We start from the raw sequence: 24,393 nt of genomic DNA on the forward strand, positions 1-24,393 counted from the left end.
AGATGTAGGAAGCACATCCGACATGACCTCGGCGGCCGATGCCACTATGAAAGACATGGACCGCGTGGACAATTTAGAAGACGCCAAGGGTCGGGACGTTGATGTTGTCATGGACCCTATCCCCGTTCCCGACACGGACTTTGATCTCACGGGCATCTCAAGACAATGCGATGACGTCGCAGCCGAGAATGATTCTTTCTTCGCCAAGTTGGTTGATTCTGGAGCTTTCAGACTTGGGAAGCCAGACAAGATTTGGCATTAAACACAACATCCGGAACTGGCCCAGTCTTTTGAGGATCTCAAGAATGGCCCAATGCGCCAGTTTCACATGGTATCCGTGGCATCACCGACACGGCTAAAGCCTCATCTACCCCATCTTCAATTCACAGAGTGGCCCAACAGTACAAAGCTGGCCGCCAGATGTCTTTACACCTAGCTAGCAGCTTGAATAGCTAGAAAACAGTAAATTGAACTATCGTGATATTAAAATACGGCTTTAGTTGCTACTGGAATGTGCCTTATTTATGACGTGAAAAGTGCTAGAAGGGGGGGTGCTGTAAGCTAGGTGGGCGACGTTACGGTATCATTCGACAGACGCAATCCTCATCTCTGTCCAGTTTTCGATGGCCACTTTTCTGCAATAAGTTTTGTTTGGGCCGGTTGTCTAGTTACACACACACACAATTTATTCCGCCCGGTGGCTATCTGGCCAACAGGGCCACTATTTGCTATTATGCATGTCCCTTCCAAAGCTTTGCCATGTTCTCCTAACAGCCCATACAGTGTTCATTACTAGCCTTTTCTCTTTGTTTTCATCTCTCCTTGGGATCTCGTGATGCGTTTTATTACTAGCAAGCTGGCTTGAAGGCTTTTCTTCAAGCGTTCAGCATCCTATCTATGGCGGCTGAAGCGGTGCCTGCTGTTGAGGAATTTGAAGAAGGTTAATAGGGAGGTGGTATTGCGATGCTTTAACGTTGCGTGTTGTCGAGCCGGCCGGTGGCTACCGCAAATCGTATTGTTGCGCAGACTGCGTTCAATTTCGGCGTCCATTTTGCGTCGTCGGACGGCGACTTTCCTCCTAGGTAGAACGAGATATTTCCCCTCTGGGTCTCGGTGCACTGTAACATCTCGGGTTCGGTACGTTGTCCATTGTTTGCATCGGAACAAGAAATGCTCAATTTGCCCGGGCCAGACTGTCCAACTTCTTAATTAATTTTCAACAATCGAGGGGGACTAGCTGTTGGCGCAAATTGTTCGAATGGGGCCCGTTCAGGGCATAATACCGGCGAGGCTTAAAGCAGAAAGACTCAAACGTACATCTAATCGCCTCCTCGCCACGGCTCAAGCAGCTCCTTATAGCCCTCTGTTCCCTCGTCCGACCTTTGAATGTCTATAGATTTAGGGAAAAGCCGAGTTTGGAACCCTTTCAAGGCGCGCACGTTGAGCGGCAGTAAGTTGATGTTCTTATAGTAAACTTCAAGCGCGTGCGCCTTCCTCTCAGGGGCGAGCTTATCGAAAACGTTAATGGGCGGCCCGTAAATAACGCTGAGAGTAAAGACGCCGCAGGTTTGGCAATAGACTGTGCTGCTCCACCTGCGCCCCGTCGACTCGGCTTTGATGCCATAGTATTCAAAGCTGTGCTCTCTACCATGAACCCTTGCTTGGTCCTTTGTTGGATAAACTCCAATGTAGGCATTCTAGTCGAGCGGTTATCTGGAGTACATTATTGGCATACTCTGTTTCGCAGGGGTTGAGCTTACTCGCACGCATAAGCTGCAGTTGTCCTCCTTGAATTCCTGGTCATGAATTGAGACGTCAAGCTCCACGCGCAGATTCCCGCAGTGACATGAGAAGACATGGGGGGCCGACAGCTCCGAACTCGCAGGCTCTTGCCTATCTCTTTCGTCTTCTGTTTCGATAGTGGTGATATTTGACCTTTGAATTTGATATCGTTTGTTAGCTCAGAGTCACACGGTGCCCGGTTGTATTAATGCTCCGCTTACTCGATTTGAAATGGATTGACGCCTTGAATGGCTCGAATATTGACCATTGTTTGACCACGCGTCGGTCCAACCAGATGCTGGCCAAGCACTCCTGTGCCGCAGTAGCTGCAGAACTGGCACCAGTCAATAGCAAGGTCGCGAGAGGTACCGAGATGGTATGGGTTTACCTTGTTCGAAATGGCCTTTGATGCATACTCTTTCAGATAACCATCGTCTCGAATAACGTTGAACCTGCCCTCGGGCGGTACGATCCAAAGGCACCCCTTGATGACGCAGAGGCTGCATGTGCATGCCATGGCCGTTGAAATCTTGTCCGGCAGCGACAGCTCATAGCGATAACGGCCGCAATGGCAATTGCCGCGGTATATAGTTGCTCGCTCGCTTTCCATTGGTAAAACGAGAGGACAAGAATGGCCGCAAGCTCGGTGAATCCTTTGTAGAAAATGCCCTTTAATGAGCAGTAGGAAGTTAGGAACAAGCCGCAGTGAGTTAACGGACTTTGACGCAACCTGCTTTTATATGTAATTAATACCCGTAGGCTCCCCTGTGGGGGCTTATGCGGACGTCAATACGTCAACCCCCACAGGGGGAGGCTACGGGAGTAATAATTACAGGTACTCCGCAACCAACGTCCATCTCACCCCGCCCATCATGAGAAAAGAGAGGTACGTACTCCGTACGAAGTATGTACTTGAATTGCCTTAGTTCATTACGGACGTTCACCCAATTGCCAGCTAACTAAATAGGGTCCGCACTGGCGGAGCCATTCTAGTGACTGACATGAGTCTTTCCGGATCCTTCAAAGTTTAGACAAAGAGTCAGCACTGCCAGTGGGCAGGGGGTTATTGGGAATCCCGAAGTTTAATGTAACTAATCGCTATTATCTCTCAACGTACTTCGATTGGTATTGACACTTATTGACATTATTCTTGCCTGTGCGATGTCGGCGGCCTTGTGGCTAAAGCATGGCTGAATGTGGGGGAGGATACGAACGAGCGCCAACTATGAAGCTAAGGTCGAGATTAGAAAATCACAATCCTTTCGTAGTAGAATCTTTCAGTAGTATTCAAGCTTGACAAGGACGTTGTCCTCGCATGATGCTTGACTCCATGTCATTGACTGCCTTGGCCACATGGTTATCTTGTCTGACATATGCATATATACGTGAACGCTGACAAGAGTCGCCAGGGCGATATATCCTCATCACGAGAGACGAGGCGGTTGCTACATGGGGAGAACCCGTGAACCAGTATTGGGACCATCAACGAGGTGGCTATGTTGCTGGGTAATGACCCTTTGCTCGTATCAACCTTGTTTCTCGCTTGTATATTTACCAAGGAACTGGCAGGCTAGACATGTTCCACACGCTGCATTGTTTGGCAAGTGACGCGTCACCCTAGTCGCATGAACATCCAGACTGACCATGATGATAAGAACAACCTTCGCAGGTCACTCAATCCGACGTACTACGGCGCCGATGGACACGGCCACGCAAGGCGAGCTTCACCTGAAAATACTCTCCTGCATCCGGACCACTGCATTGAACAGCTGCGGCAATACATCATGTGCTCAGGAGATATGTCCCCGATACCGACCAAGTTTTACCCCTCGCTTGGAAGAAACTACGTTGACTCGGACGTGCTGCATACGTGTCGAGACTTTAAGGCTGGCTCGTTGATAGATTCGTTAGCCTTACGGCTACACAGGAGCATTCATGAATATAGGTTGTGCGAACATGTTTTTGGGCTCAAGTCAATATGATGCTGCAAGCTTGAACTGTCGTTCCTGGTCGTTGGTCGAATGCATTTCGCGTGTAGTCTCGGTCGGAATGCCCTTAACTAGTAGGACAGCTCCTGGTAAGCACGCCTTCAGTATGGGCAGACCGAACCAATAGACCAATAATGCAATCACTCTCCCAACTCGGGAGACAAACTTTCAATGCTGTTTGCAGCCTGTTTGCAGCCTGCTTGTAGACTTGGCCAATCAAGTGGGAGGGACATGGGAGATAATCCTACAAATGTCGTGCATGATCACACGCGTCAAGCTTCACATGGGCTGTTGGCAAGCAAAATTCCAACGACGAGTTTCCTGCATGTGTCTCCAGTTCTAGGGCTGCACAGTTGGGTACTAAGGCCGACTGCACAGTTAACATGTGAATGTAGACGAAGAAAGTCCCCGTGTCATGTCGTGTCGATGACCACACCGCCCTGTAGGCATGCTATCTTGAAGAAAGGTCCATGCAGGGTGCTCACGACCAACAGCATGATAGATAATTACCACGTTACATGTACTCCGTACTTCGTATGCACCTAGCAATATCATCAAATCCCAAGATGACTACGGAGACTGGGCACCCACGGCACTCTTCAATTAGCAAAAGCGGACTTTGACGTGAGACTCAGACGTGGAAACGGCCTGGGCTTTGGCCCCGATGCTTCGACTTGACACTTGAAAACAACCAGCAGCACGCGACAATGGATCCTCACAGAGTCACAGGTATCAAGCCGCACCCACCACAGACGACAGCAAACCCGCATCATTTAACGACGACCAAGTCCATCTGGAAGCTGCCCAGCTACGGTGTCGACGATGCCTCTATCCTCACGCCTCTTTCGAGAATTTTCTGCCGCCCTTATGACCATATTTTCATCACGTTTGCGCTTCGCTTCCGCCTCTCTGCGCTTTCTAGAAGCTTCAGCGGCAGTGGTGCTTCTTGGTCCAATCAGGCCGCGTCCACCTGGAGTTTAAATTCGCGAACCTATTGGCTCCTGTTTTCCCCTCCCTCTGCATATCACCACGACCACCATTATTTTCATCTCGACGCCGAAGACACTCCTCGACGGTGCGGCTTAAAGATTCCGCGATGTCTCCCAAACCAAGATATATTCGAATGGACAAGGACGACCTTGCCTGGGAAAAGAGTGACAGGAAGTCGAGAAATGGGAGAGATCACTGCACAATGCCGAGACGTACCGTGGCATTGCCAATCTGATCATAAAGTATAGACCGGGTGAGCCCCTGGAACTTCACAGGCCGATCAGAGGTGGATACAACCTGCTTTATCGGCTAGAGTTCAAGGACGGCTCGTCGGCCGCCATGAGGATCCCCTGCAAAGGTATTTTAAAGTCTACTTCAGTCAAGTGATGAAGTCGCTGAAGCAAACTAGGTACTGTTAAATTCCCCGAGGAGAAGGTCAACTACGAGGTGGCTACGATGCGCTACGTCGCAGCAAAGACCACAATTCCCGTGCTTGAGATTTACCATTACGGGACCGCTACGGAGAACCCTACTGGCCTCGGTCCATTCATCATAATGAATTATATTGAGCATGAAAGGACCATGTCTGATGCTCTTAATGACCCCTCCTTGGATTCGGCGAGCCTCATGTGCTAGACAACAACATCAATGAGCAAACGCTCATGTTCCTCTATAGGCAGATGGCCAACATCATACTGCGGCTTTCTACCCTGTCGTTCCCTCGAATCGGATCATTGGTCCAGGACAAACGGGGACTTATATCTGTTTCCGGCCGGCCTCTCATTCAGAATATGAGCTCCCTCGTCGAGTTCGCAGGTGTTCCCCCGACGTTACTACCCTCGCAGCAGTACCTTACATCCACGCAGTGGTACTCTGCCATGGCCGACATGCATCTTTCACAAGTAACGTTCCAGCGCAACGACGCTATTGAAGACGAGGATGATGCGCGCGACAAATTTGTGGCTCGTCAATTGTTTCGGCGTCTGGCATCGCGTGGGCGACTTGCGACGGGATTTGAGCCCGAAAACGGTGGGGACAATGAAACGACGTTTCGGCTATACTCTGAAGACTTACGCCCGTCAAATGTTTTGATTGACAAGGACCTTCGCGTGGTGGGTGTCATAGACTGGGAATTTACCTACGTCGCCCCTGCAGAGTTTTCGTTTGATCCGCCATGGTGGCTCCTTTTGAAGAGTCCGGAGTATTGGCCCGGTGGATATGTCCCGTGGATGGAAGCGTACGAGCCTCGCCTGAACACCTTCCTGGGCGTTCTGGAACAGGAAGAGGACAAGATGCGGAATGCCAAAGGCATCTTGCCAGACCAGTCAGTTACGCACGACGGGAGCGTGCCTTTGTCCCGAAGAATTCGGAAGAGCTGGGAGAGCAAAACGTCGTTGGTGAACTATGCAGCCAGAGACAGCTGGGCCTTCGACTTTATATTTTGGAAATTTATATACCCTGGTTGTTTTGGGCAGAATGTGGCCGGAGATTGTCGAGTAAGACTCGATCTACTAGCGGATCATGAGTTGGCTGCGATGGAGAATTTCGTCGAGATAAAAATGCAGGAATCGAGGACCAGAGCGCTGGTCGAATGGGACAATGACAGCGCGGTGGCCAGGATGACCAGGGTCCTGGTTTAAGTTCACAACTCGGCCTATATTCCGAGCATCCGACAGCTAACGAACTGGGGCAGATGGAGCATTCAACAATGGCTGGGTTGACAGAGAGCGATACGAGCCATTTTCTCGGCAAATAGAAAAATGAGATATCAAGAGGGCCAGGGAGAGCCGTGTCACCCCCGCCCCCTATTGAGCATTGGTCTGTAAATTATGTATACCTGTTTTAAGGCGTGCCCCAGTGTCACCAGCACTTGATTCTGCAAGCTTAATATCATCGAGGAGAGCATTATGAAAAGGCTCTTTCACGCTCGCGTCGGCCTCGAAACAGGTGTAGTTGGTTCGAAGATGCCATGGAGGAATCTTATTGACGCTTGGAAGGACCGCTCGAGGACCTTGAATGGCATAGAGGATAGACGAGTGAGAGCGTAAAAAATGAAAGGAATGGTTTGTTTGAGAGAGTGAGTCGCTCTCTTGACAGCTGAATGTCATTTAGAAAGATGAAACAAGAAAACAGGAGCAGGAAACAAAGACGGACCTAAAGAGCCGCCATTGCTCCCGTTTATGAGAATCCGTCTTCCAGGCACTGTGTGGGGCGCCGAGTGCAGGGTACGCGCGTCTTTAACAGGGTGGCCCGGACAGCCGTGCAATATGCTGCGACAATTGTTAGCGCGCTTGTCCTCCACCGGGATGAGAACATGGGCCGTCTCCGGCTTGCGTCACATGGGAATCTCGACCCCATCCCTGCTTCAACACGCCTCGCTGCGCAGCAAATTCCCAGAATCCGATGAGCCGCGACTCGGCGCGGCACACACACCGCTAACCCCGGCTTCCAGCTTGCCCGTGACTGATCGCTCACCTCGAGCGAGAGCAAGGCGCCGACCGACGGGCAATGCTACTTCCGTCCTGACCCCCATCGTCATCACCAACCATGGACGACTTCACCGCCGAAATCATCGCCGCCGGCCACGACCGCTCGCCGCAGGGCCCGTCGGACCGCCAGCCCGACTCGCGCAAGACGACGCCCACGCCCTCGCCCTCGCAGAAAAAAGGCCTGCGCGGCGGTCTTGCGGCCATCCGCGAGAAGGCCGGCATCCAGGACCGGCTTGTCGAGAGGCATGTTTCCGTCGTCCGCCCTGTGCTCTTCGCGTCGTGAAAGCTTCGGACTGACCTCGAATCTCCTGCCCCAGGCTCCTCCAGCAGGTCATCCCCACCGACGACGACTACGGCTCCGATGCCCCCGCCGACGCCAAGGGCTCCAACTACCCCCAACGCCCCAGCTTCAACCTCACCACCATGTCGTACAACTTCCGCCAGTTCAACGCCCGCATCGGCGTCGTCTTCCAGTTCCAGGCCGACGCCGAGCGCCTCCTCGCCTGGCGCCGCCCCACGCACACCCTCTCGTTCCTCGCCGTCTACTCCTTCGTCTGTCTCGACCCCTACCTGCTGCCCGCCCTGCCCATGGTCGTGCTCCTCTTGGGCGTCCTCGTCCCCTCGTTTGTCGCACGCCACCCGGCCCCGCCAAAAGGCACCCTCTCGAGTGAGCAGAGCGTCGCCTACTCGCCCCGCGGCCCGCCCCTCGCCCCCGCCGCCACTGTCCGGCCGGCAAAGGAGCTCAGCAAGGACTTCTTCCGCAACATGCGCGATCTGCAGAACAGCATGGCCGACTTTAGCCACGCCCACGACAAGATCGTCGACCTCGTCGTGCCCGTCACAAACTTTGCCGACGAGGCCCTCTCCTCGACCGTCTTCCTCTTCCTCTTTGCTGGCGGCGTCCTCATGACCATTGCCGCCCACGTCGTCCCCTGGCGCTTCATCTTCTTCTGCGGCGGCTGGGCCCTCGTCCTCATGGGCCACCCGGCCATCAAGGCCCTGCTGCACGCCCAGCACCAGCAGCACGTCCAGCCGCGCGAGGAAAAGGCCCGCTCCTGGCTCGATCGCTGGATCGCAGACGACGTCATCCTCGACTCGGCCCCCGAGACGCGCGAGGTGGAAATATTTGAGCTGCAGCACATGTCGGCCGCCGGCGGCGAGTGGGAACCCTGGCTCTTCGCCCCCTCGCCCTACGACCCGCTCTCGCCCGCCCGCATCAACGGCGAGCGGCCCCGCGGCACCCGCTTCTTCGAAGACGTCCTGCCCCCCAACGGCTGGGAATGGAGCGAGAAGAAGTGGGCCCTCGACCTCTGGAGCCGCGAGTGGGTCGAGGAGCGCATCATCACGGGCGTCGAGGTCGAGACCGAGGGCGAGCGCTGGGTCTACGACATGTACGACGAGCGCGAGGACCGCACCGGCGTCGTCGACTACCCGTCCACGGCCGCCTCGGCCACAACCTCCACCTCCACCTCCACCTCCAAGAAGCCGCCGCCTCAGCCTAGCTGGGAGGAGGGCGAGGACGGCGGCGGCCGGAGGGGCGAGTGGCGGAGGAGGCGGTGGGTTCGGCTGGTCAAGCGAAGGGCTGCCCCGTCGGCTGCGTCGTGATGCATCTAGGCATTGGGTGTCTTATGCGCTGTATGTATACGTTGGGTGTGTATGGTGTGTGGTGTGTGTGACTTGTGGGTGTATGTGTGTCGGCGGATGTGCTTTGAGCTCTCGGCTGGCGTTTTTCTTTTAGCCAAGACAGGGCGGCGTTTTGGAGTTGACCACACGCCCCCTTTTGAATTTTTTTTTTCACATCACTGATTCAACCTGCCGTCAACCCTAGGTCGTTCCAAAGTGATTGTCAATACGTTGGCATAGATCTCGTCATGGCATTAAATGGTGGGCTGTCACATGCACAGAACTTGGCAAGGGGCGGCCCATTTCCCCTGCAAGCCAAAACAGAAACCTCATGCTCCGCCTCTTGAAATGTCGTTTCTCCGGATATCATCACCCCGCGTCTGCTCATTCCACGAGGCGGGCCACGCGCGAAGACGCTTCAATAGATGCACCACAACCCCCCACTCCCTACTCCACTACCATCTTTTCCAGGATCTTCAGGACGCCCTGCGCCCTGTTCTGGCCCGCGTCGAGCTCGAGCGCCATCTTACGGGCCCGCTCAATCAGCGTGGTCAGCACGCTGCGCGTGTAGGCGAAGCTGCCCGTGCTCTCCATGTACGAGACGGCGTAGCGCTTGACCTGGACGTCGGTCGTCTTCTGCTTGAGGATGTTGACGAGCCGCAGGTTGCTGGAGTCGGACCGGATGCTGTGGATGATGGGGAAGGAGAATTTGCCCTCGGTCAGGTCCTCGCACATGCCCTTGTTTTCGGTGTACTCGGTCGACGAGAGGTTCATGTAGTCGTCGCGAATCTGGAAGATGAGGCCGACGAGGTTGACGAGAGGCACGCAATCGATGTTGGCGGCCGACTCGGCCTGCATCAGCTTGATGCCGAGGCGGAACATGCCCCCCGTCTTGTTGCTGACCATTTCGAGATAGTCGTCCTCGGTGGGGCAGGTGAGCGTATCGCGCCAGAAAAGATCCATGCCCTGCCCCCGGTAGAGGTTGACGAGCTCCTCGGCAAAGACGGAAATTGCGCGCGGGCTGTTGAGCTCCTGGAGCTCCCGCAGCGCGACAAAGGACATGTAGTTTGCCGAGTTGATGGTCTGAGGAATGCCAAAGATGTTGTGGGCGACGGGGAAGCCGCGGCGCAGCTCTGACGAGTCCTGGACGTCGTCGAGGAGGAGGGAGGATTCGTGGAGAATGGCAATGACCTTTGTGATGACCTGGAGGCTCGAGGGCGGGACCTGCAGCCAGGCATCAAAGGCGGCGATGACCTGAGAGCGAAAGTCCTTGCCCGGGTGGCTGATGGCGTAGTCGAAGGGAGCGCGGACCACCTTTTCCTTGCCCTCGGTCCATGAGCGCTCGGGGGCGAAGTGCAGGTCTTCGTGGGCGTACTTGTCGACGTCGGGGGCCGCTTGGGGCGCGTCGGGCCGTGAGGCTTCCTGCTGCTGGGCGACGGCCATTGCGGGCGAGTCAAGGGCGGGCGAGAGCCAGCTGGACGTCTGCTTCTTCTTTTGGCTGAGCCAGTCGCCTTCGGACACGGGGCGGAGGACCGAGGGGGGCGACGTGGACTGGTGGGAAATGACGCTGGACTGGTGGGCGGCGCGGGCGTGGAGGCCGGAGCTTGAAGTACGCGGAGGGATGGCGTTGGGAGAGGCGAGGGGGTTGCCGAGGTTATAGTTCGGCGCGACTGGGGTGGCTTCGGCTTCGGCGGCGTGGCGCGGCGAGGCGGACGAGGGCGACTGGTTGCACATGGTGACTGGCTCGCTGTGTCTCGGCGTCGACGACAAGGACATGGTCACGAGCGTTGGAGCTGAACGGGGGCGAGCGGAGCAAATAGCTTGTTGGCCTCGGTATGGTGAGGAAAGGGGTTCAGCGATGGGAAGCCACGAGCTCCCTCACCCACAATGCCAAAAGAATACTGTCGGGGCCGGCCAGCCGCTGTAGCACAGCATCGGCGGCGCCAGATGGGGAGGGCGGGCGGCAGGGGTGGCGGGTTGTTGTGCCTCTTGGCCCGTGACGTTGAGAGATAAGCCCGTGCCGCTGGCTGGCCTGACAAGCACGGGCAAGACACGGGGCGCGGGACGGCTTGATGTACGTCGTCGTATCGGGCGAGCCGGGCGGAGAGGAACGGGGACCGACCGACTGGGAGAGATCAGGCCGCCGCCGATGCAGAGTTGGCCGAAGCTTGGGAGAGGAGGAAGTTGGGGAGAGGAAGAGGGGAGGGTATATGAGAAGAGAGAGAGCGAGAGAGCGGGAGAGAGAGCGAGCGAGGTAGAAGCGCCAGCGGACACGAGGGCGGTCTAGTAATTAGAACATGTTCCCTCGGTGCGTGTACATGGAGCTAAGGCTTGGCTTGGCCGACAGAGAGGGGGCGTCTGTGATAGGGACCGAGAAGGGCGTGGCATGGTGGTGAATCGACATGGTCCATTTTCGGTGGAGACAAGAACAAAGGTCTGCCGTGTTCTTAGTCATCTGCTGTGGAAGCCTCCGTTGCTGGCCTGCACTGCGACGCTCTTCGGTCACTTCACTGCATGTGCCGAGCACGAAAGAGTGCGCACGACTTCGGCAGGCACGTGAGCCCTCTTCACTTTGACGCTACTTGGACTTGATGTCGTCGTGCCATACTCGATAGGCTCAAGCCAAGGTCCAAGTCGAGGCCTCGACCCTTCCTTTTTCGCCCCACGACGTTTCCACTGCACGGCGGCGGCTCCGAGGCACGGCGCCCCTCTGCCAGCAGGGACCTGGGGGGGTTGCGTGTTGTCCTGCGCACTGTGCTCCGCGGCGGGCGGCGCCCTGCATTGAGTGACGGGTGGCGGGGCAGCCGGCAAAGGTACAGTGAGGGCTGCACTGTAGCAACGGGCCGACAACCCCCCGGGGCTACTCCGTGGAAGGTACCGAATAGGTAGGTGACGAGCGGTGCATTATGTAAGGTCGCCCTCATTTTCTCAAGACACGACAGCATAATGACTCGAGCTCGCGACCATTGCGAAACCCAACGAACAAAGGGCATTATTGCCAGACACCAGCCTGGGATTGCTACTCATTAAGCATGTGCTCGCAGCACCCGTTCCTACGCGCGCCCCACGCTGTACGGTCGGCCCGGATCAGCTCCGCTGGAGGCGACTCTTTGTCGGGGAAAAGGAGATTCTCGTCTTCTTTTTCCGTGCCAAGTCTGGAGACGACCAACTGGGGCCAAGATGGCAGCGCAGACACTTGACAGTGGAAGTGTTGGGGACATATGTACGTGGGCTATACAGCGAAGCACATGATGCCCCTTGGCTGTCTCATGGGACGACGATGATGGGCGCGCCGTGCCAGCTGAGCAAAGGCAGACAGAACCATGGTCCTCGGAAGAGCATCAACAAAGCAGACGCCTGTGTGGACCCATCATGCACGGCGTTATTTGGCGCTGGTTCATGCTGATACTAAGAGGGCCAGACCCCAAGCCCCCTTTCAAAGCACATGTAACTTGAAGTCTCGAACGCCAAGGGCGAAGAGCAAGACGAAGAGATTCGATGGCAGGCGCGAGTTTCTGGCCATTTGCCTTTGGTGGAGTGATGCTTTTTGTCTCTCGTCTCTCGTACAAGGACACGAGCGCTTGAATGGCTCGTGTTTCCTGGGCCTAGCGCAGGCCGATGGTTTGCTCGGGTCGTCCGAAAAGAGAGACGGGCGTTTCCAAAACACATGTATGTATGCCTTGCATCCGCATGCGGGGGACTGATTCGTGAGCCCCGGGATGATGGGGACAGAGGATAGAGATGGAGAGACAGGGATGCAGCCTGGGGCGTACAGAGTAGAGGATGAGGAAAGGAAGCGGATAGGGGACCGGGGGATAGAGAACGAGGGAAAATAGTCGGTAAGCGGCCATCACCACAAGACGAGACACGATGGACGGGCCGCGCGAGTCGAATCGAATGATGATGGACGCATCGTCTCACCTCGAGCTCCGCCCTCCTTCCTGTCCCTCCTCCGCCTCTTCTTGCTTCTTCTTCTTCGCCTCCTCAAAAACGCGCCTCGACTCGTCTCTCGGGCCATCCCACCGATCCTCTCTCTCCCATCTTGACCCTTCTCATCCCCCACAACTACAAATCACCGCCACCAACGACCAAGCGTCAACAAATCCCGTCACCGACTCCTCGCTCCATTTTGCTCGGCCGCTCTTGCCAACCTTCGATTCCCCTCCCCCCTCCTTTCGTCTCCCCGCATTTCATCCGTCGCGCCTTCCGCCGCCGTCTCTCTTTAGTCCCCCCCTCCTTTTCCCACGGTCGGAATCCCCTCGGCTGGGTTTTCTCTCTTCTTCCACCCCTTGTTGCGCCATCCATCGCCCCTCTGCCCGACGCATCCCATCCCGTTTCTCCTCTTCTCGACGCCCTCTTACACGGCACGAGGCAAACGGCGCCCTGCAAGTCGGTTGGCCGCGTCCGTATCACTTCATTCCTCGGCAGAGCGCACAGGCTTTCCGCAATCGTTTACCCCACGGCGCCCCCAAGAAAGGCTTTTGCGGAGGCAAACTTAGACGTTGGTGGCCGCTTCGAGACGACGACCAAAAGCACATGCCGCGGCGTCATTGACTAGCCCTCTTCACAAGCAATTACTGTCTCCTCTTTCTTCACTAATCCCCCTCCTCCTCCCCCGTCTCCGACATCGACTCTCCATCTCAGCTCTCAGTCTACCACTGGCCTCTACCGACATATATTCCCGTTGTCGCATCTCCATCTCACCGAGACCTTTGCCGTCGTCGGCTTATTTGTTTGCTTCTTCCTCGGCCGCCCCCTGCCGTAACACGGCCGTCCGTTTTCGTCGACGCTCCGGCCCGTCCGCCGACCCGACTTCCGAGCCGCCTCACTACATACAACCATTTGGACGACAACTCTCATACGTACATACGCACGCGCGCTCGAGTCGCACTGGCACCCACATGCCCCGCACAATGGACGCCCCTGTCTCGTCGCCTATGCACTCGAGGAACACTTCGTCGGCCGTGTCGTCGACGCAGCAGTCGCCCGCAAACGTGGTCGTCGCCGCCCCCCCGCTACCCGTCCAGATCAAGACGCCCTCGACCGACGCCCTGCTCAAGGACTTTTCCCTCGTCGCAGAGGCTGCCAAGCGCGCGCAGGTGGCCGTCATGGTCCGCGACTTTGAGAGCTGCGGCATCTCGTAGCCGCCCGCCTCTCGATGAGCGCCTGCACCCGATACGGGCATACACGTGAATCCGGACACGGGTGGTGACGCCGCCGTCTCCGACGAGCACCTGCACCGAAGGGCATGGTGCCACGAAAGAGCGCGGGGGAAATTTCTACTAGTGTTTATGGCGCATCGGGCATGTCGTTTGGGCTTTGCTAAATTTTTCTCTGTTTTCACCGCCCTCCATTCCTTGCTCTTCCTTCCTCTGTCTATTTTTGATCTTCTCTTGCCGCACTTGATTCCTTTTCTTCTGTTTTCGGTGTTGAGGCATATACGGGGTCAAGCATTGAGTGCTTTGTGAGTCCTTTTTTGCTCGTTTTACGCCGAGCGGTATTCGTATATACAAACAGGATCAATACCCCCACTGTAGGGAGACGGTAGATTTGAAGAAATGCAAAGATGATGGTTTGAGAGCTGAAATGTCGAAACGGAACGGGGCAGAGTTGGCGCATATGCAGCGAGGATTGAGAGTTGCTGGGCGCATTGACTGAGGTACATTCCGCGTACCGAGTACATGCACGCGCGCGGGGGAGCCGAGGCTCGACCGACCGGACGGGGCCGGCGGGGGTCTTCGGTCACGGGCGCCTCACCGAGAGGCGCCGACAGCCGGCTCCTTGCATCATCCGTCATCGTGCGCGACTTTTCTTCCGCCGTCTCTACCGTGTACACTCGTGCATCGCCTAGTCCGCCTGGAGGTCCAACTACTCGCATCCCCCATCTCGCACCACCCACCTCTCCACCATGTCCGCCGCCGTGGCGACGACCAGCCCAACGCCAAACACCACCACCACCTCCTCACCACCCCCCGCAGACCGGTCGGGCCCCTCCCTCGCCCTGGCAGACCTGCTCGCCCACCGCGCAGACCTCGTGCCCCCTCCGCCGGCCGCGGCGCCCCGGCGCGCCACCGCCCTCGTCCCCGGCGCCGGCCGCGCGCACGACGCGCGCCTGCTTGCCGGCACGTTTGGCTACGACGTGTGGGTGCTGGATCACCGGCAGCCGCGGCGGGGCGGCGGCGGCAGTGGTGGTGCGGGCGCTGTTGGCGAGGAGCAGTGGCAGGAGGAGGGGGGGGAGGGGGGCGGTTGCGTTACGTGGTTGGCGGCGGACTTTTTTGATGAGGATTGGTCGCGGGCCTTGGGGTCTGACGGCTCGGGTCGGTTTGACCTCGTCTTTGACTATGAGGTACGTCGTGCTGCGATAATCCTTTCCTGGTGTCGCGCTGTCTTGCCTGCCTTCTACACATGACGTACACGTCTACCAGTTCTCCCCGGCGAACACGCGCAGCACCAAGCTGGACACACGGGGCTAACAACGACACAGTTCCTCAGCGCCCTCCCCCCCGACGCCCGCCCGCGCTGGGCCAAGCGCGTGTCCCAGCTGCTCGAGCCGCGCGGCCGCCTCGTCTGCCTCGAGTACCCGTCCAGCACCAGCAGCGACAACAAGCCATCCGGGCCGTGGGCAGTCAGCCCCGAGGCGTACGAGGCGCTGCTGTCGGCGCCCGGCGAGGCACCGTCGTACGCCCCCGACGGCGCTGTCGTAAGCACCGCCTGCTCGCGCCCGCGCGTCGACGCCCTGCACCGCCTGAGCATCATCAAGCCGACGCGAACGCACGCCGTCGGCACGGCCGAGGACGGCTCCGTGCTCGACTTCATTTCGGTCTGGGCAAGATGATGACTGTCGGCTCGTGGCCAAAAGGAGGGGCTTGGACTCCCGCGTGTCTGCGTGGGTCGGAGGACATCGATGGAGAGGCGAATATATAAAAAAAGGGGGGGTGGACATGGATGGACCAAGGAGCCAAAGAGACATCACGGCTTCGTCTTGTGCCTCAGCGAATTGTAGTGCTCCCCTAGGCCGTAGCCGTGCCGGTAGTACGCCAGCCACAGCGTCTTGCCCGACGCCTTGCCCTCGTCCTCGCCAATCCTCTCGGTGCGCCCGTCCTGGATGACGCGAATCTCGGCGCAGTACCGCCTCGCCAGCGCCATGAGTTCCAGCTGCCCGCCCCACTCGGCCGTGTCGCGCATCTTGGCCGCATACGACTCCAAGTCCTCGTCGAGAAAGGGCGCAAAGTCATCTGCGTGCTGCAGCATGTAGTCGGCCGCCGCGCGCCGCACCGTCTTGTACGCCGGCTCCTTCCTGTCGCCGTCGTCGGAACGGGCGTCGGCGATCGGCACGGCGCTCTGGCCCAGCTGGTCGGCGATGGCGGAAAAGAGGCAGTGCCCGTCCGGGTCAATGTCCCTCTCGACGAGGCCGTGCGCCTCAAACGCGTTGCGCATGTACTCGCTCTCGCGCGCGCGGTGGTCCGTCATCGACGTCGCCTCGTCCTCTGCGCGGCGCGCCGCCTCCTCCTGTTCGGCGGCCCGGCGCGCCAGCCGTTCTCGCTGCCGATTGCGCGGCTTTTGTTTGGCCATGGGCTCGGAGAGGTGTAGCTTGGACGTCGCCTCGCTGAGCTTGTCATTCACCTGCAGCTCCAGCTCGGCGAGGTCCGTCGTGGCTTGCGTCGCGTCGCCGTCGTCCTGCTGCCTCTCATCGTTTTCGGCGCCAGTCAATGCTGCAATCTCGGCCGCCTGCTTGTCCCTCAGCTGCTGCTCCATCTGCGCGCACTCGTCGTTGACGCCCTTGCGCGACTTCTTGGTGGCGTTCTTTTTCTTGCTGGTGATGCGGCCCTGCAGCTCCTTGAGCTCCTTGCGATGCCGCGCCTGCATCTGCTCGGCCTCGGCCTGCGACTGCTGCTCCATCATTTCTGGCCGAGGCACCGGCCGAGGTTGCGGCGTCGTCTCGATGTCTGTCGTGGATGCAAAAGTTCTCGCCGATGAGGGGGAGGTGGAGGGGTTCAGCTGGCTTACCTGAGCGTTCATGTGGGCTGACGTCAGACACTGTCAAGTGCCGATCCGTCCAGGGGAAGTGGTGCACGACACACTGTACAGCACTGTACGCGGAAATAAGGCCAAAAAAAAACGGAGCTTCAACTCGAGATGCGCCTCGACCATCTGACTGGCCTCTCACACTCGAGCTCGACTCGACTGCACTCGACAGCACACCGCCGACTGAATCAAAAGCAAGAGGCACCGTGCGGGAAGCCTCAACTCTCCCTCCCCATCCCCTCGGCGTCCTCGTTTTCGGCCTCGCGCAAGAAGAGCTTTCGGGAAAAGCTTCTGGGGGCTCGGGAGGCTCATCGTTGCCATGGCCGCCGACGACTCCCCCCACGCCGCCAGTGCGTGGTTCGCGGTGCCAGCGCCGGTGCGCGACCTCTTCAAGCGCTTCCCGCTACGGACGCACCCGGCAGAGGCCCTGCCGGCGCGCGCCCCGGGGGCGGCACGGCCGCGCGCGCGCCTCTTTGTCTTTGTCGCCGGCGACGATGAGGAGGCGCCGCCGAGCCATAACCCGTCGTGTCTCAAGTGGCAGGTTTGCTTCCTTCGTCCATTCCCGAGGAGGATGGTACGTGCGTGGGCTGACAATGCATGCTGCGGCCAGACATATCTGCGCATCGCCGGCGTCGACGTCGACGTGGTGCCCTCAAACAACCACGCCTCGCCCTCGGGCGCGCTGCCCTTTCTCCTCCCCGCGGCGTCGGATCCCCGGCCGGACGTGCCCCTGACGGGACACAAGATTGCTCAGTACGCCCGGGATCGTGCCGTGCATCCCCTGCCGGAACATGGTGGCACGACTCCCTTCCCTGCGCGCCGCGAGGCCTACCTCGCTCTCCTGACGCACAGCATCCGCCCCGTCTGGGTTCGTCCGTATCCTCTTTTCCCAAGCAGACAAGAGCTAACACTGGCCGTCAAACGCAGCTTCACGCCCTCTACCTCGACTGGACCAACACCCCACTCCTATCTGCCCTCTACCTCCCGTCATCCCCCTTCCTCCGCGTCCCCCTCACCCGCACCCTCCGCGCCGCCGCCGCCGCACAAGTCCTCGCCACAACCCGCCGCCCGCTCATCGACCCGCTCTCCCTCCTCGCCAACGCCGCCGCCGCCTTCCGCGCCCTCTCCGCCCTGCTCGCCGACAACGAGTGGTTCTTTGGCGCCGCCGCCCCGGGCCTCTTTGACGCCGACGTGTTTGCGTACACGCACCTCATCCTCGACGATCGCCACTGCCGACCCAAAAGCGGCTGTAGCAGTCGTGATAGTAGCGACGGCGGCGGTGGGCTGGGCTGGGGGGAGCATGGGCGTGCTTTGAGGGCCTGTCTCATGGGGTTCGACAACTTGGTTGCACATAGGAATGCCTTGTACAGCAGGTGTTGGGGGAGTGAGGCAGGCAAGGGGAGGGCTGCCTAACTAGAAATGGCTTTTATATATCCGCGGGCGCAATGGCGGCTGCACACTCAACACCACGACATCCAGCATGGCCTGCACTATATCCACTCGTATCAACCGGACAGCTCAAGACCATGACAGCGGGCACTCGCTATCTATTGGCTATAGTATCATGCTAGTCATACCAAGTACTCAATGGTGGGACACATCTATTTCGCTGCCTCGATCCAGTATCCGCGCTCACCCACCCACTCATCCGGCCCATTACAGCCAGCCGACCGCCCCTTGACAACCGCGAGCGGCCACCGTCGCCCCCTGGGAGACCCCATCATCTATGGACACCCGGGGTTCCCCTGCATCATGGCCGTCGTTTCTCTCACGCCCTCCAGATCCATCCGTCCGCTTTCCCGACGAAAATGATCATCCCGTGGCTGGGATCATGTGTAAAAGAAAGCGAAAACAAGGCTTACCGAGCCTACAACGCCCCCCCTTCCTTCCACGGCCGACGCAGACACGACAGAAATCAAAATGGCAGAGAGAAGAGGTAGCACCGGCCCAGCGCCGAAACACCACAAATTGCAAAATCATATGCTGTACGAGAAGCCTCTTCCACAAGGCAGCTCATGCCCGCCGCGACGCCTTAAATCTGTGGCGACGCGGCAATGTCCTTCATCAGGTCCTGCAGAGAAACAAAGGCCCCTGGCCCGCCGTCCCGCCGGAGGTCTTCCAGCAGCACGCTCGTCTGCGCGTACACCTTTTCTAGGCAGGCCCGCGAAGATTTGCCCAGCGAGGCTGTGGTAGCCGAGTCAGCGCGGTCCTCTCCAGGAGGGGGGGCTGCCATCCACTCACATAGGATGGCCGAGTTTAGCTCCTCGGCAACCACTGCCCGTCCTTTCCTGTCCAGAAGATGGCTGACCTGTGGCTCCTTAAGCGGGTTCGAGTAGGCCACCAGCGCCCAGATCTCTCCCAGCGCGTTGCTGACCTCCTTGCGTGAATCGTTGGCGTACTGGGCTTCCAGGACTTGCCCGTACTCCAGCATGCTCTGCTCCAGCCTCATGAGCTCCGTCTGCTGCTCTGACCCGTCCATATCCATGCTCTCACCCCACGCCACGTTTTCGGCCCCGTTAAGGTCGACGTCCATCTCATGCGAGGCTGGGCCGTGGCCGTTGCTCCTCCTAGGGTCATTGGCCGCTCTCATCTGCGCGGCTTTGCGCACCATTTCGATAAACTTGCGGCACCGGAGCTTGAAGAAGACGTCCTCATGGTCTTGAAGCACCTGCGGATAGTAGGCGTTTGTGTACTTGAGGGCGCGGTCAATGTCCCCTTCCAATATGGATCTCCGAATGCCTGCATCCATGTCAGTCAACCCCGGCAAGGAGTGGAGATCCCAGCAATACGCACGCTGCCTGTTGTTGGCATCTTCCTCATCCTTAATGTTGATGCCCTCCACCTCGGCACTAGGGTCTAGGTTCAGCGCTTGCTTTTGCGTCTTCATATCCTCGGCAAAGGCTCGTGCTGTTTCCACGTAGCCGTCGTGCTGCAGAAACTCGAGTACGAGGGTCTGAATGAGGTCTGTCTCGCTCATGCCGGCTTCCAGTCGCGACGTGTCGGCGGCCTCGATGTCTCTCTGGATCTTTTCCCGTTGCTCCTAAAGGGCGCATAAGTGGCATGGTCCAGGAGAAGGGTACAGGGGAAAGGCAGAGCACATACTCGCATCATGTCGTCAATGTTGTACACAAACGGTAACTGCCCGAAATTGACGAGGACATGCTCGCCAGGCTTTTTCAGGCTAACCGAGGGGTACAGCTTGCTTCTGGCGACGTCGTGGAACGCGACACCTGGCAGAGCCGTCAGCGCAAGTCCACGCATGTGCCTTTGTTCGGCCGAGTGCAGCTTACCCAGCTTGACGCCGTTCCTTGTGAAGAATGCTGTGTGGTCTCGAAAGTTGACACCACAGCCGACGACGTCGCCAGCGTTGAACGTTGGCCCGTACGGCCGCCCAATGTTCTGGCCAGAGAAGCACCGGCCATCGTCGCCGTGGTACCCCCAAGATTCGGGCTCCCAACCCACTGGCCTCGACAGGGAGGCGACTTTTGTCGAGAACCCGATCGCAATGGTAGTGCTGCCTCATCTCGTCAGCTCTCATTCTCCCGGGGGCTGGCGCCGTGAATGATGACACGCACTCGTCTCGCTTCCCGTGCAATATCTGCACCTCAAAGTAGTATAAGCCGCACGGGGGAGGCATGTAATGGTCCGCCCGGGCCGCCGACGCCTCGTGATCGCGCTCGTGGTGGTTCTTTGGCCCCGTGTACTTGACGCTCAAGTCGTCAGGCTGGAGATCGATGCCGGTCCAGACGTCGTCCTTGTTCCATCTCGTCGGGAGGGAAGCCACTGCAGCATCGTCGTCCGAGGCAGGCGGCCGTTCGATGACGCTGTGGGTCAACCCTCGGTGGGCGCCGGGTGGCAGTGGTGCCTGAGGAAAGGCGGAGGTGCTGTTGGCGGCTCCGTTGGCCGCCGACCGCTTCGAATCCTTTTGTGCCTGCAGCTTCGCCTTGTGTGCCTCCTCAAGCATCTGCATATAGGTAGACCCCCGTAGATAAGAGGGCACAAAGAACTGGCCGTCGGCGCTCGAGGGTAAGTCGTCAGCCTCGAGAGGCTGCGTGAACATGTCAAACGCGCGCGAAAACGACGGCAGGCTCCCGCTCGCACTCCAAACGTGGAGCATGTCGTCGTTTCCCGAGGCGTCCATGTTGGTGCCGTCGCCACGCGGTATTCCGGCGAGACCGGGGACGGGATCGACGAGCAGCTGGCCGTCGGCGCTCAGAACCGAGGTGCGGGCGGGATGTGAGTAGAAGTGAGAGCTATCTGCCGGGCGTGGCGCAGCTGGGGTATAGGGAGATGCGAGTCGGTTTGATGAATGGCCAGAGGATCCGTCAGACGAGTCTGAGCCTGAGAGGCCAGGTGAGCCCTGCCCGAAGGAATTGTACATGCCGGAGAAGCAGGGGGAGGGGGGAGGGGGAGCGTGCCTGGAATAACGAGGGCTGGTGCAGCAACTGGAGCTCTCGGGGAGAAAGCTTCAGCCGACCTGCCACTCGTCCCGGGACAAGCTCGCAGTTGCAGTTTGCTGGCCAGAAGGAGCACGGACGGATAGTCAGCCGGCCTGGAGAGGTGGTGGCAAGGAGACGGTCGGCAGGTCGAAGCGAGCGGGCGTCGGCGATGAGATGGGGAGAATCAAGAGGCTCGATGGTGTTCGTGGCGTAATGCAAAGTCGCCCCAACGATTCCGGGGAATGGGATTTCTTGCGCCTCCCCCCCCAAAGATAGCGATCGATAAGGACGAGCGAGAGGTCTGCAGCATGCGTGGCCAGCACAAAGAGACGGACTTTGGTGGGCAGAGGGCGCGGAGATGCCAGGGACCGAAGGGGGGGTGATGAGCAGTCGGGCGGTGGTGGTGGCAGAGCGAGCACACGGCTCGGGCGCCTAGCTGCGGATACCGTCACGTCAATTCGGCCAGGCGCAGCAGCTGTCTGGCGGCGGCGGCCCAGGGAGGCAGGCCGGCAGTCTCCGCTCCCATGGGTACCTACTAGAGGCACGACGCCCTGTCAGCGGACACTGGGGCCGGTTTCAGCGGCGCTGGCGAGCAAGCAGTGGCTTGAGCCTTTCCCCGCTGACCCTGCATGCTTGCTGTCGGGTACCTGCTAATCCAATCGCCCAACACATAATACAGCATGTCCTGGCACCCACGGCACCTTGCGGGGCCGAGTGTGTGCCAGGACGGCACATGGTGTGCTCGTTGGTTCCTCTTCGACACCATCATCAGCCGATGGATGCGATGCGGACCAAAAAGGCCTTCTCTCTGCCACATATGTCCTTTTGGCCGCAGCAGCGCAGGTCGACCTAGGTTTGGCGAGCATGTTAGCCGGTACATCCTGCTGCCGTGCTCGGCGCCGGCCACTCATCAGTTAGTCACGTGGTCTTGTCCTTCTTCCAATTCCCAAAAGGGGGAGAGTAGCGGGCCAGAAGAGTCATCAAGCCACCTGGCCATGCAGCCGGCCACTCGACAGACAGAAGATTCCGTAAATCCATGCGCCAGGCACGAGCAATGGAACCACGGTCTGCCCGTCCCTTTGCTCTCGTGTACTCGGTACTCCCGGCACACTTGAGCATGTACTGTACATGCTCTCTCCCACCAATCCGCTGCTCCCAAAACACCCCCCTTCGCCTCCTGCGCTGCAACATCGGTACGAAATACATGCCTCCGTACAACTACAACACACATGCGCATGGGCATGCAGCGCCGATGACTCAGCGTCGCTCACATTCGCAACCTCTCGGCAGACGTCTCTCACGTCGCCCAGAATCCCGCCGTGGGCCCTTGCCTTTGAATACCGAGCCTTCAGACCCCAAAAAAAGTGCTGGATGCAAGGCAATGTCGCCCTGTCACCTTTAATGCTGTGAGGCGCACGACTTGCCTCGTCCCCGGCCAGCTCCGCCGGTGGTGGAGGCCTTGATGACCCGCGAATCCGATGATGCCATGATCCATCCAAATTCAGCTACCAAATACGTGGCTACTAGCCGCCCCAGAGCGCAGGCCTCAGACCCTCGTCAGCCGAGGTGGCGCCAGATCCCCATCATGTGCTGGGCATTCCGTGCGCCGGGTCCTGTCCACTACAAGTAGTGCCGCAACCGACGAGTTCAGGCCAGACTCCAGCCCCCAGACGTTGCTCCCTTGCACACCTTGCGACAGGAACATCGTGTAAAATGCAGGGGCACTGGGCTCGGGTCTCATGATAGCAAAAGGCATGTCCAGTCCAAAATCCATTACTGTACACGAAAGCACGCTGTCACTGACTCTGTACTCCCCGTTTCCTGCCAGCCCTAGAGGGCGTGCAGTCTCTCTTATCCACTAAACGCCTGCTGCTCCAAGTTTGAGATGCCAAGAAAACAAAAAGCGAAAGAAAAAAGTACAGGATGAGTGTTCAAGCAGATTGTCCGGGCAGGCAACCTCATGACAGGTCGCACTGACGCGAACATGGCGAAGGAGGGTGACCCTGACTATTCCCGCCTCTCACGTGTTCAATGAAAAGCACGACCCTCATGGGCCGCAAGAGACGGACTCAAGAAACCTCTAGGAAGCGGCAGTGACGGCCATGGGTGCTGGTGACGATGCAGTGACACTGTGGACGCTCCTCAACTCAACATCCGCGCCGCTGTTGCTGTTGCTGCCACTGTTGGCCTCTGGTCCGTTTTCCTTGTTCTCCTTGCTGCTGCTGTTGTCTGCCGAGGGAGCGCCGGATTCGTCATCGGCCGGCTCGGGCACCGCCTTGGGTGGCGCCCTCCATCGAGAAACCTCCCATACCACGCCGGTGAAGCTCTTGAGCGTGAAGCCTCCTACAGCCCACTTGCGGCAGGGCTTGCCCGACCTGTCGAGGGCGCGAAGGCCGGCGTTGATGGCTCCCTGGTTCGCCTTTGGGCCGAGTTTATGGCCGCCACCCGTCCGGTTCGCCGCGGGGTCTATTGTTCCGTCTTCCCTATTGTGTGTGTTAGTGTATTCAGGGTAGACGTCTGCGTACCTGGACGACTCGTCGGAGGAAAGTCGTGCAAGGACACGGAGTGACACAGAGGTAGGCACGTACAATCGGGGTTTCTTCTTTGGGCCCGGCTTCCCCCTTGGCTTGGACGATCCGTCCGTGGCGCCATTTGCACCAGCGGCTGATCGCTTGGTGCCCTTCTTCTTGGGTCCCTCAGTGGGCGGTCCCATGGCCGATGGCGCCGGAGTGCCCTCTGCAGCGGGCGTGGCGGCGTTGGAGTCAGATGCATTTTCGCCGTTGGAGTTGACCGGGGCCGCCGAGTTGGCCGGCGAGTCCTTGACATCCTTGGGTGTTGGTACTTCTTTGGCCGAGGGAGTGTCCTCTTTGATGGAGTCGGGCACAAGGATTTCGCGAAGCCGAGAGGACGACACGGCTAGGGTGACGAGCAGGCTGGGCTTGCCGCCAGACTTGCGTCGGCCTTCTGCCGTCTTGCCAGATGGCGCCATCGTGGCCGGATGAGGGATGGGTGCGTGGGTGGCTTGACGGAGGAAGGGGGTTCGAGGCTGGTGTCGCA

At 58.7% G+C, this 24,393-nt stretch overlaps 11 protein-coding genes across 11 annotated transcripts; 6 read left to right on the top strand and 5 right to left on the bottom strand.

Annotated features, from left to right (window-relative positions):
- Positions 1 to 22: 22 nt before the first annotated feature.
- HRG_09242 (uncharacterized protein) lies at positions 23 to 262 on the top strand (the record flags this gene model as incomplete). The annotated part of the gene is made up of 1 exon (XM_044867713.1): positions 23 to 262. The coding sequence occupies one exon, from the start codon at positions 23 to 25 to the stop codon at positions 260 to 262; it is 240 nt and encodes a 79-aa protein (XP_044716973.1).
- Positions 263 to 1,319: 1,057 nt separating this feature from the next.
- HRG_09243 (glutathione-dependent formaldehyde-activating gfa) lies at positions 1,320 to 2,299 on the bottom strand (the record flags this gene model as incomplete). Its single annotated transcript, XM_044867714.1, has 4 exons — positions 1,320 to 1,697; positions 1,761 to 1,935; positions 2,004 to 2,116; positions 2,171 to 2,299. The coding sequence occupies 4 exons, from the start codon at positions 2,297 to 2,299 to the stop codon at positions 1,320 to 1,322; spliced, it is 795 nt and encodes a 264-aa protein (XP_044716974.1).
- A 2,800-nt stretch (positions 2,300 to 5,099) lies between these two features.
- HRG_09244 (phosphotransferase enzyme family domain-containing protein) lies at positions 5,100 to 6,481 on the top strand (the record flags this gene model as incomplete). Its single annotated transcript, XM_044867715.1, has 4 exons — positions 5,100 to 5,118; positions 5,170 to 5,301; positions 5,397 to 6,084; positions 6,454 to 6,481. The coding sequence occupies 4 exons, from the start codon at positions 5,100 to 5,102 to the stop codon at positions 6,479 to 6,481; spliced, it is 867 nt and encodes a 288-aa protein (XP_044716975.1).
- Positions 6,482 to 7,307: 826 nt separating this feature from the next.
- On the top strand, positions 7,308 to 8,854 carry HRG_09245 (integral peroxisomal membrane peroxin domain-containing protein; the record flags this gene model as incomplete). Its single annotated transcript, XM_044867716.1, has 2 exons — positions 7,308 to 7,492; positions 7,567 to 8,854. The coding sequence occupies 2 exons, from the start codon at positions 7,308 to 7,310 to the stop codon at positions 8,852 to 8,854; spliced, it is 1,473 nt and encodes a 490-aa protein (XP_044716976.1).
- Positions 8,855 to 9,319: 465 nt separating this feature from the next.
- HRG_09246 (polyprenyl synthetase domain-containing protein) lies at positions 9,320 to 10,606 on the bottom strand (the record flags this gene model as incomplete). The annotated part of the gene is made up of 1 exon (XM_044867717.1): positions 9,320 to 10,606. The coding sequence occupies one exon, from the start codon at positions 10,604 to 10,606 to the stop codon at positions 9,320 to 9,322; it is 1,287 nt and encodes a 428-aa protein (XP_044716977.1).
- Positions 10,607 to 13,785: 3,179 nt separating this feature from the next.
- On the top strand, positions 13,786 to 14,016 carry HRG_09247 (uncharacterized protein; the record flags this gene model as incomplete). Its single annotated transcript, XM_044867718.1, has 1 exon — positions 13,786 to 14,016. One exon carries the CDS (start codon positions 13,786 to 13,788, stop codon positions 14,014 to 14,016), a length of 231 nt encoding a protein of 76 aa, XP_044716978.1.
- Positions 14,017 to 14,780: 764 nt separating this feature from the next.
- Positions 14,781 to 15,707, top strand: HRG_09248 (thiopurine s-methyltransferase (TPMT) domain-containing protein; the record flags this gene model as incomplete). The annotated part of the gene is made up of 2 exons (XM_044867719.1): positions 14,781 to 15,218; positions 15,357 to 15,707. 2 exons carry the CDS (start codon positions 14,781 to 14,783, stop codon positions 15,705 to 15,707), a joined length of 789 nt encoding a protein of 262 aa, XP_044716979.1.
- Positions 15,708 to 15,841: 134 nt separating this feature from the next.
- HRG_09249 (OTU-like cysteine protease domain-containing protein) lies at positions 15,842 to 16,774 on the bottom strand (the record flags this gene model as incomplete). The annotated part of the gene is made up of 1 exon (XM_044867720.1): positions 15,842 to 16,774. The coding sequence occupies one exon, from the start codon at positions 16,772 to 16,774 to the stop codon at positions 15,842 to 15,844; it is 933 nt and encodes a 310-aa protein (XP_044716980.1).
- Positions 16,775 to 17,216: 442 nt separating this feature from the next.
- On the top strand, positions 17,217 to 18,310 carry HRG_09250 (mitochondrial membrane transport complex protein; the record flags this gene model as incomplete). Its single annotated transcript, XM_044867721.1, has 3 exons — positions 17,217 to 17,438; positions 17,508 to 17,765; positions 17,825 to 18,310. The coding sequence occupies 3 exons, from the start codon at positions 17,217 to 17,219 to the stop codon at positions 18,308 to 18,310; spliced, it is 966 nt and encodes a 321-aa protein (XP_044716981.1).
- A 619-nt stretch (positions 18,311 to 18,929) lies between these two features.
- On the bottom strand, positions 18,930 to 21,278 carry HRG_09251 (SPRY domain-containing protein; the record flags this gene model as incomplete). The annotated part of the gene is made up of 6 exons (XM_044867722.1): positions 18,930 to 19,081; positions 19,139 to 19,636; positions 19,691 to 19,937; positions 20,000 to 20,127; positions 20,188 to 20,411; positions 20,473 to 21,278. The coding sequence occupies 6 exons, from the start codon at positions 21,276 to 21,278 to the stop codon at positions 18,930 to 18,932; spliced, it is 2,055 nt and encodes a 684-aa protein (XP_044716982.1).
- Positions 21,279 to 23,416: 2,138 nt separating this feature from the next.
- On the bottom strand, positions 23,417 to 24,325 carry HRG_09252 (INO80 complex subunit ies4 domain-containing protein; the record flags this gene model as incomplete). The annotated part of the gene is made up of 2 exons (XM_044867723.1): positions 23,417 to 23,819; positions 23,925 to 24,325. The coding sequence occupies 2 exons, from the start codon at positions 24,323 to 24,325 to the stop codon at positions 23,417 to 23,419; spliced, it is 804 nt and encodes a 267-aa protein (XP_044716983.1).
- Between the last annotated feature and the right edge of the window lie 68 nt (positions 24,326 to 24,393).

This window comes from Hirsutella rhossiliensis, assembly GCF_020360975.1.
Source record: "Hirsutella rhossiliensis strain HR02 chromosome Unknown scaffold00012, whole genome shotgun sequence".
Taxonomy (NCBI): Eukaryota; Fungi; Ascomycota; class Sordariomycetes; order Hypocreales; family Ophiocordycipitaceae; genus Hirsutella; species Hirsutella rhossiliensis.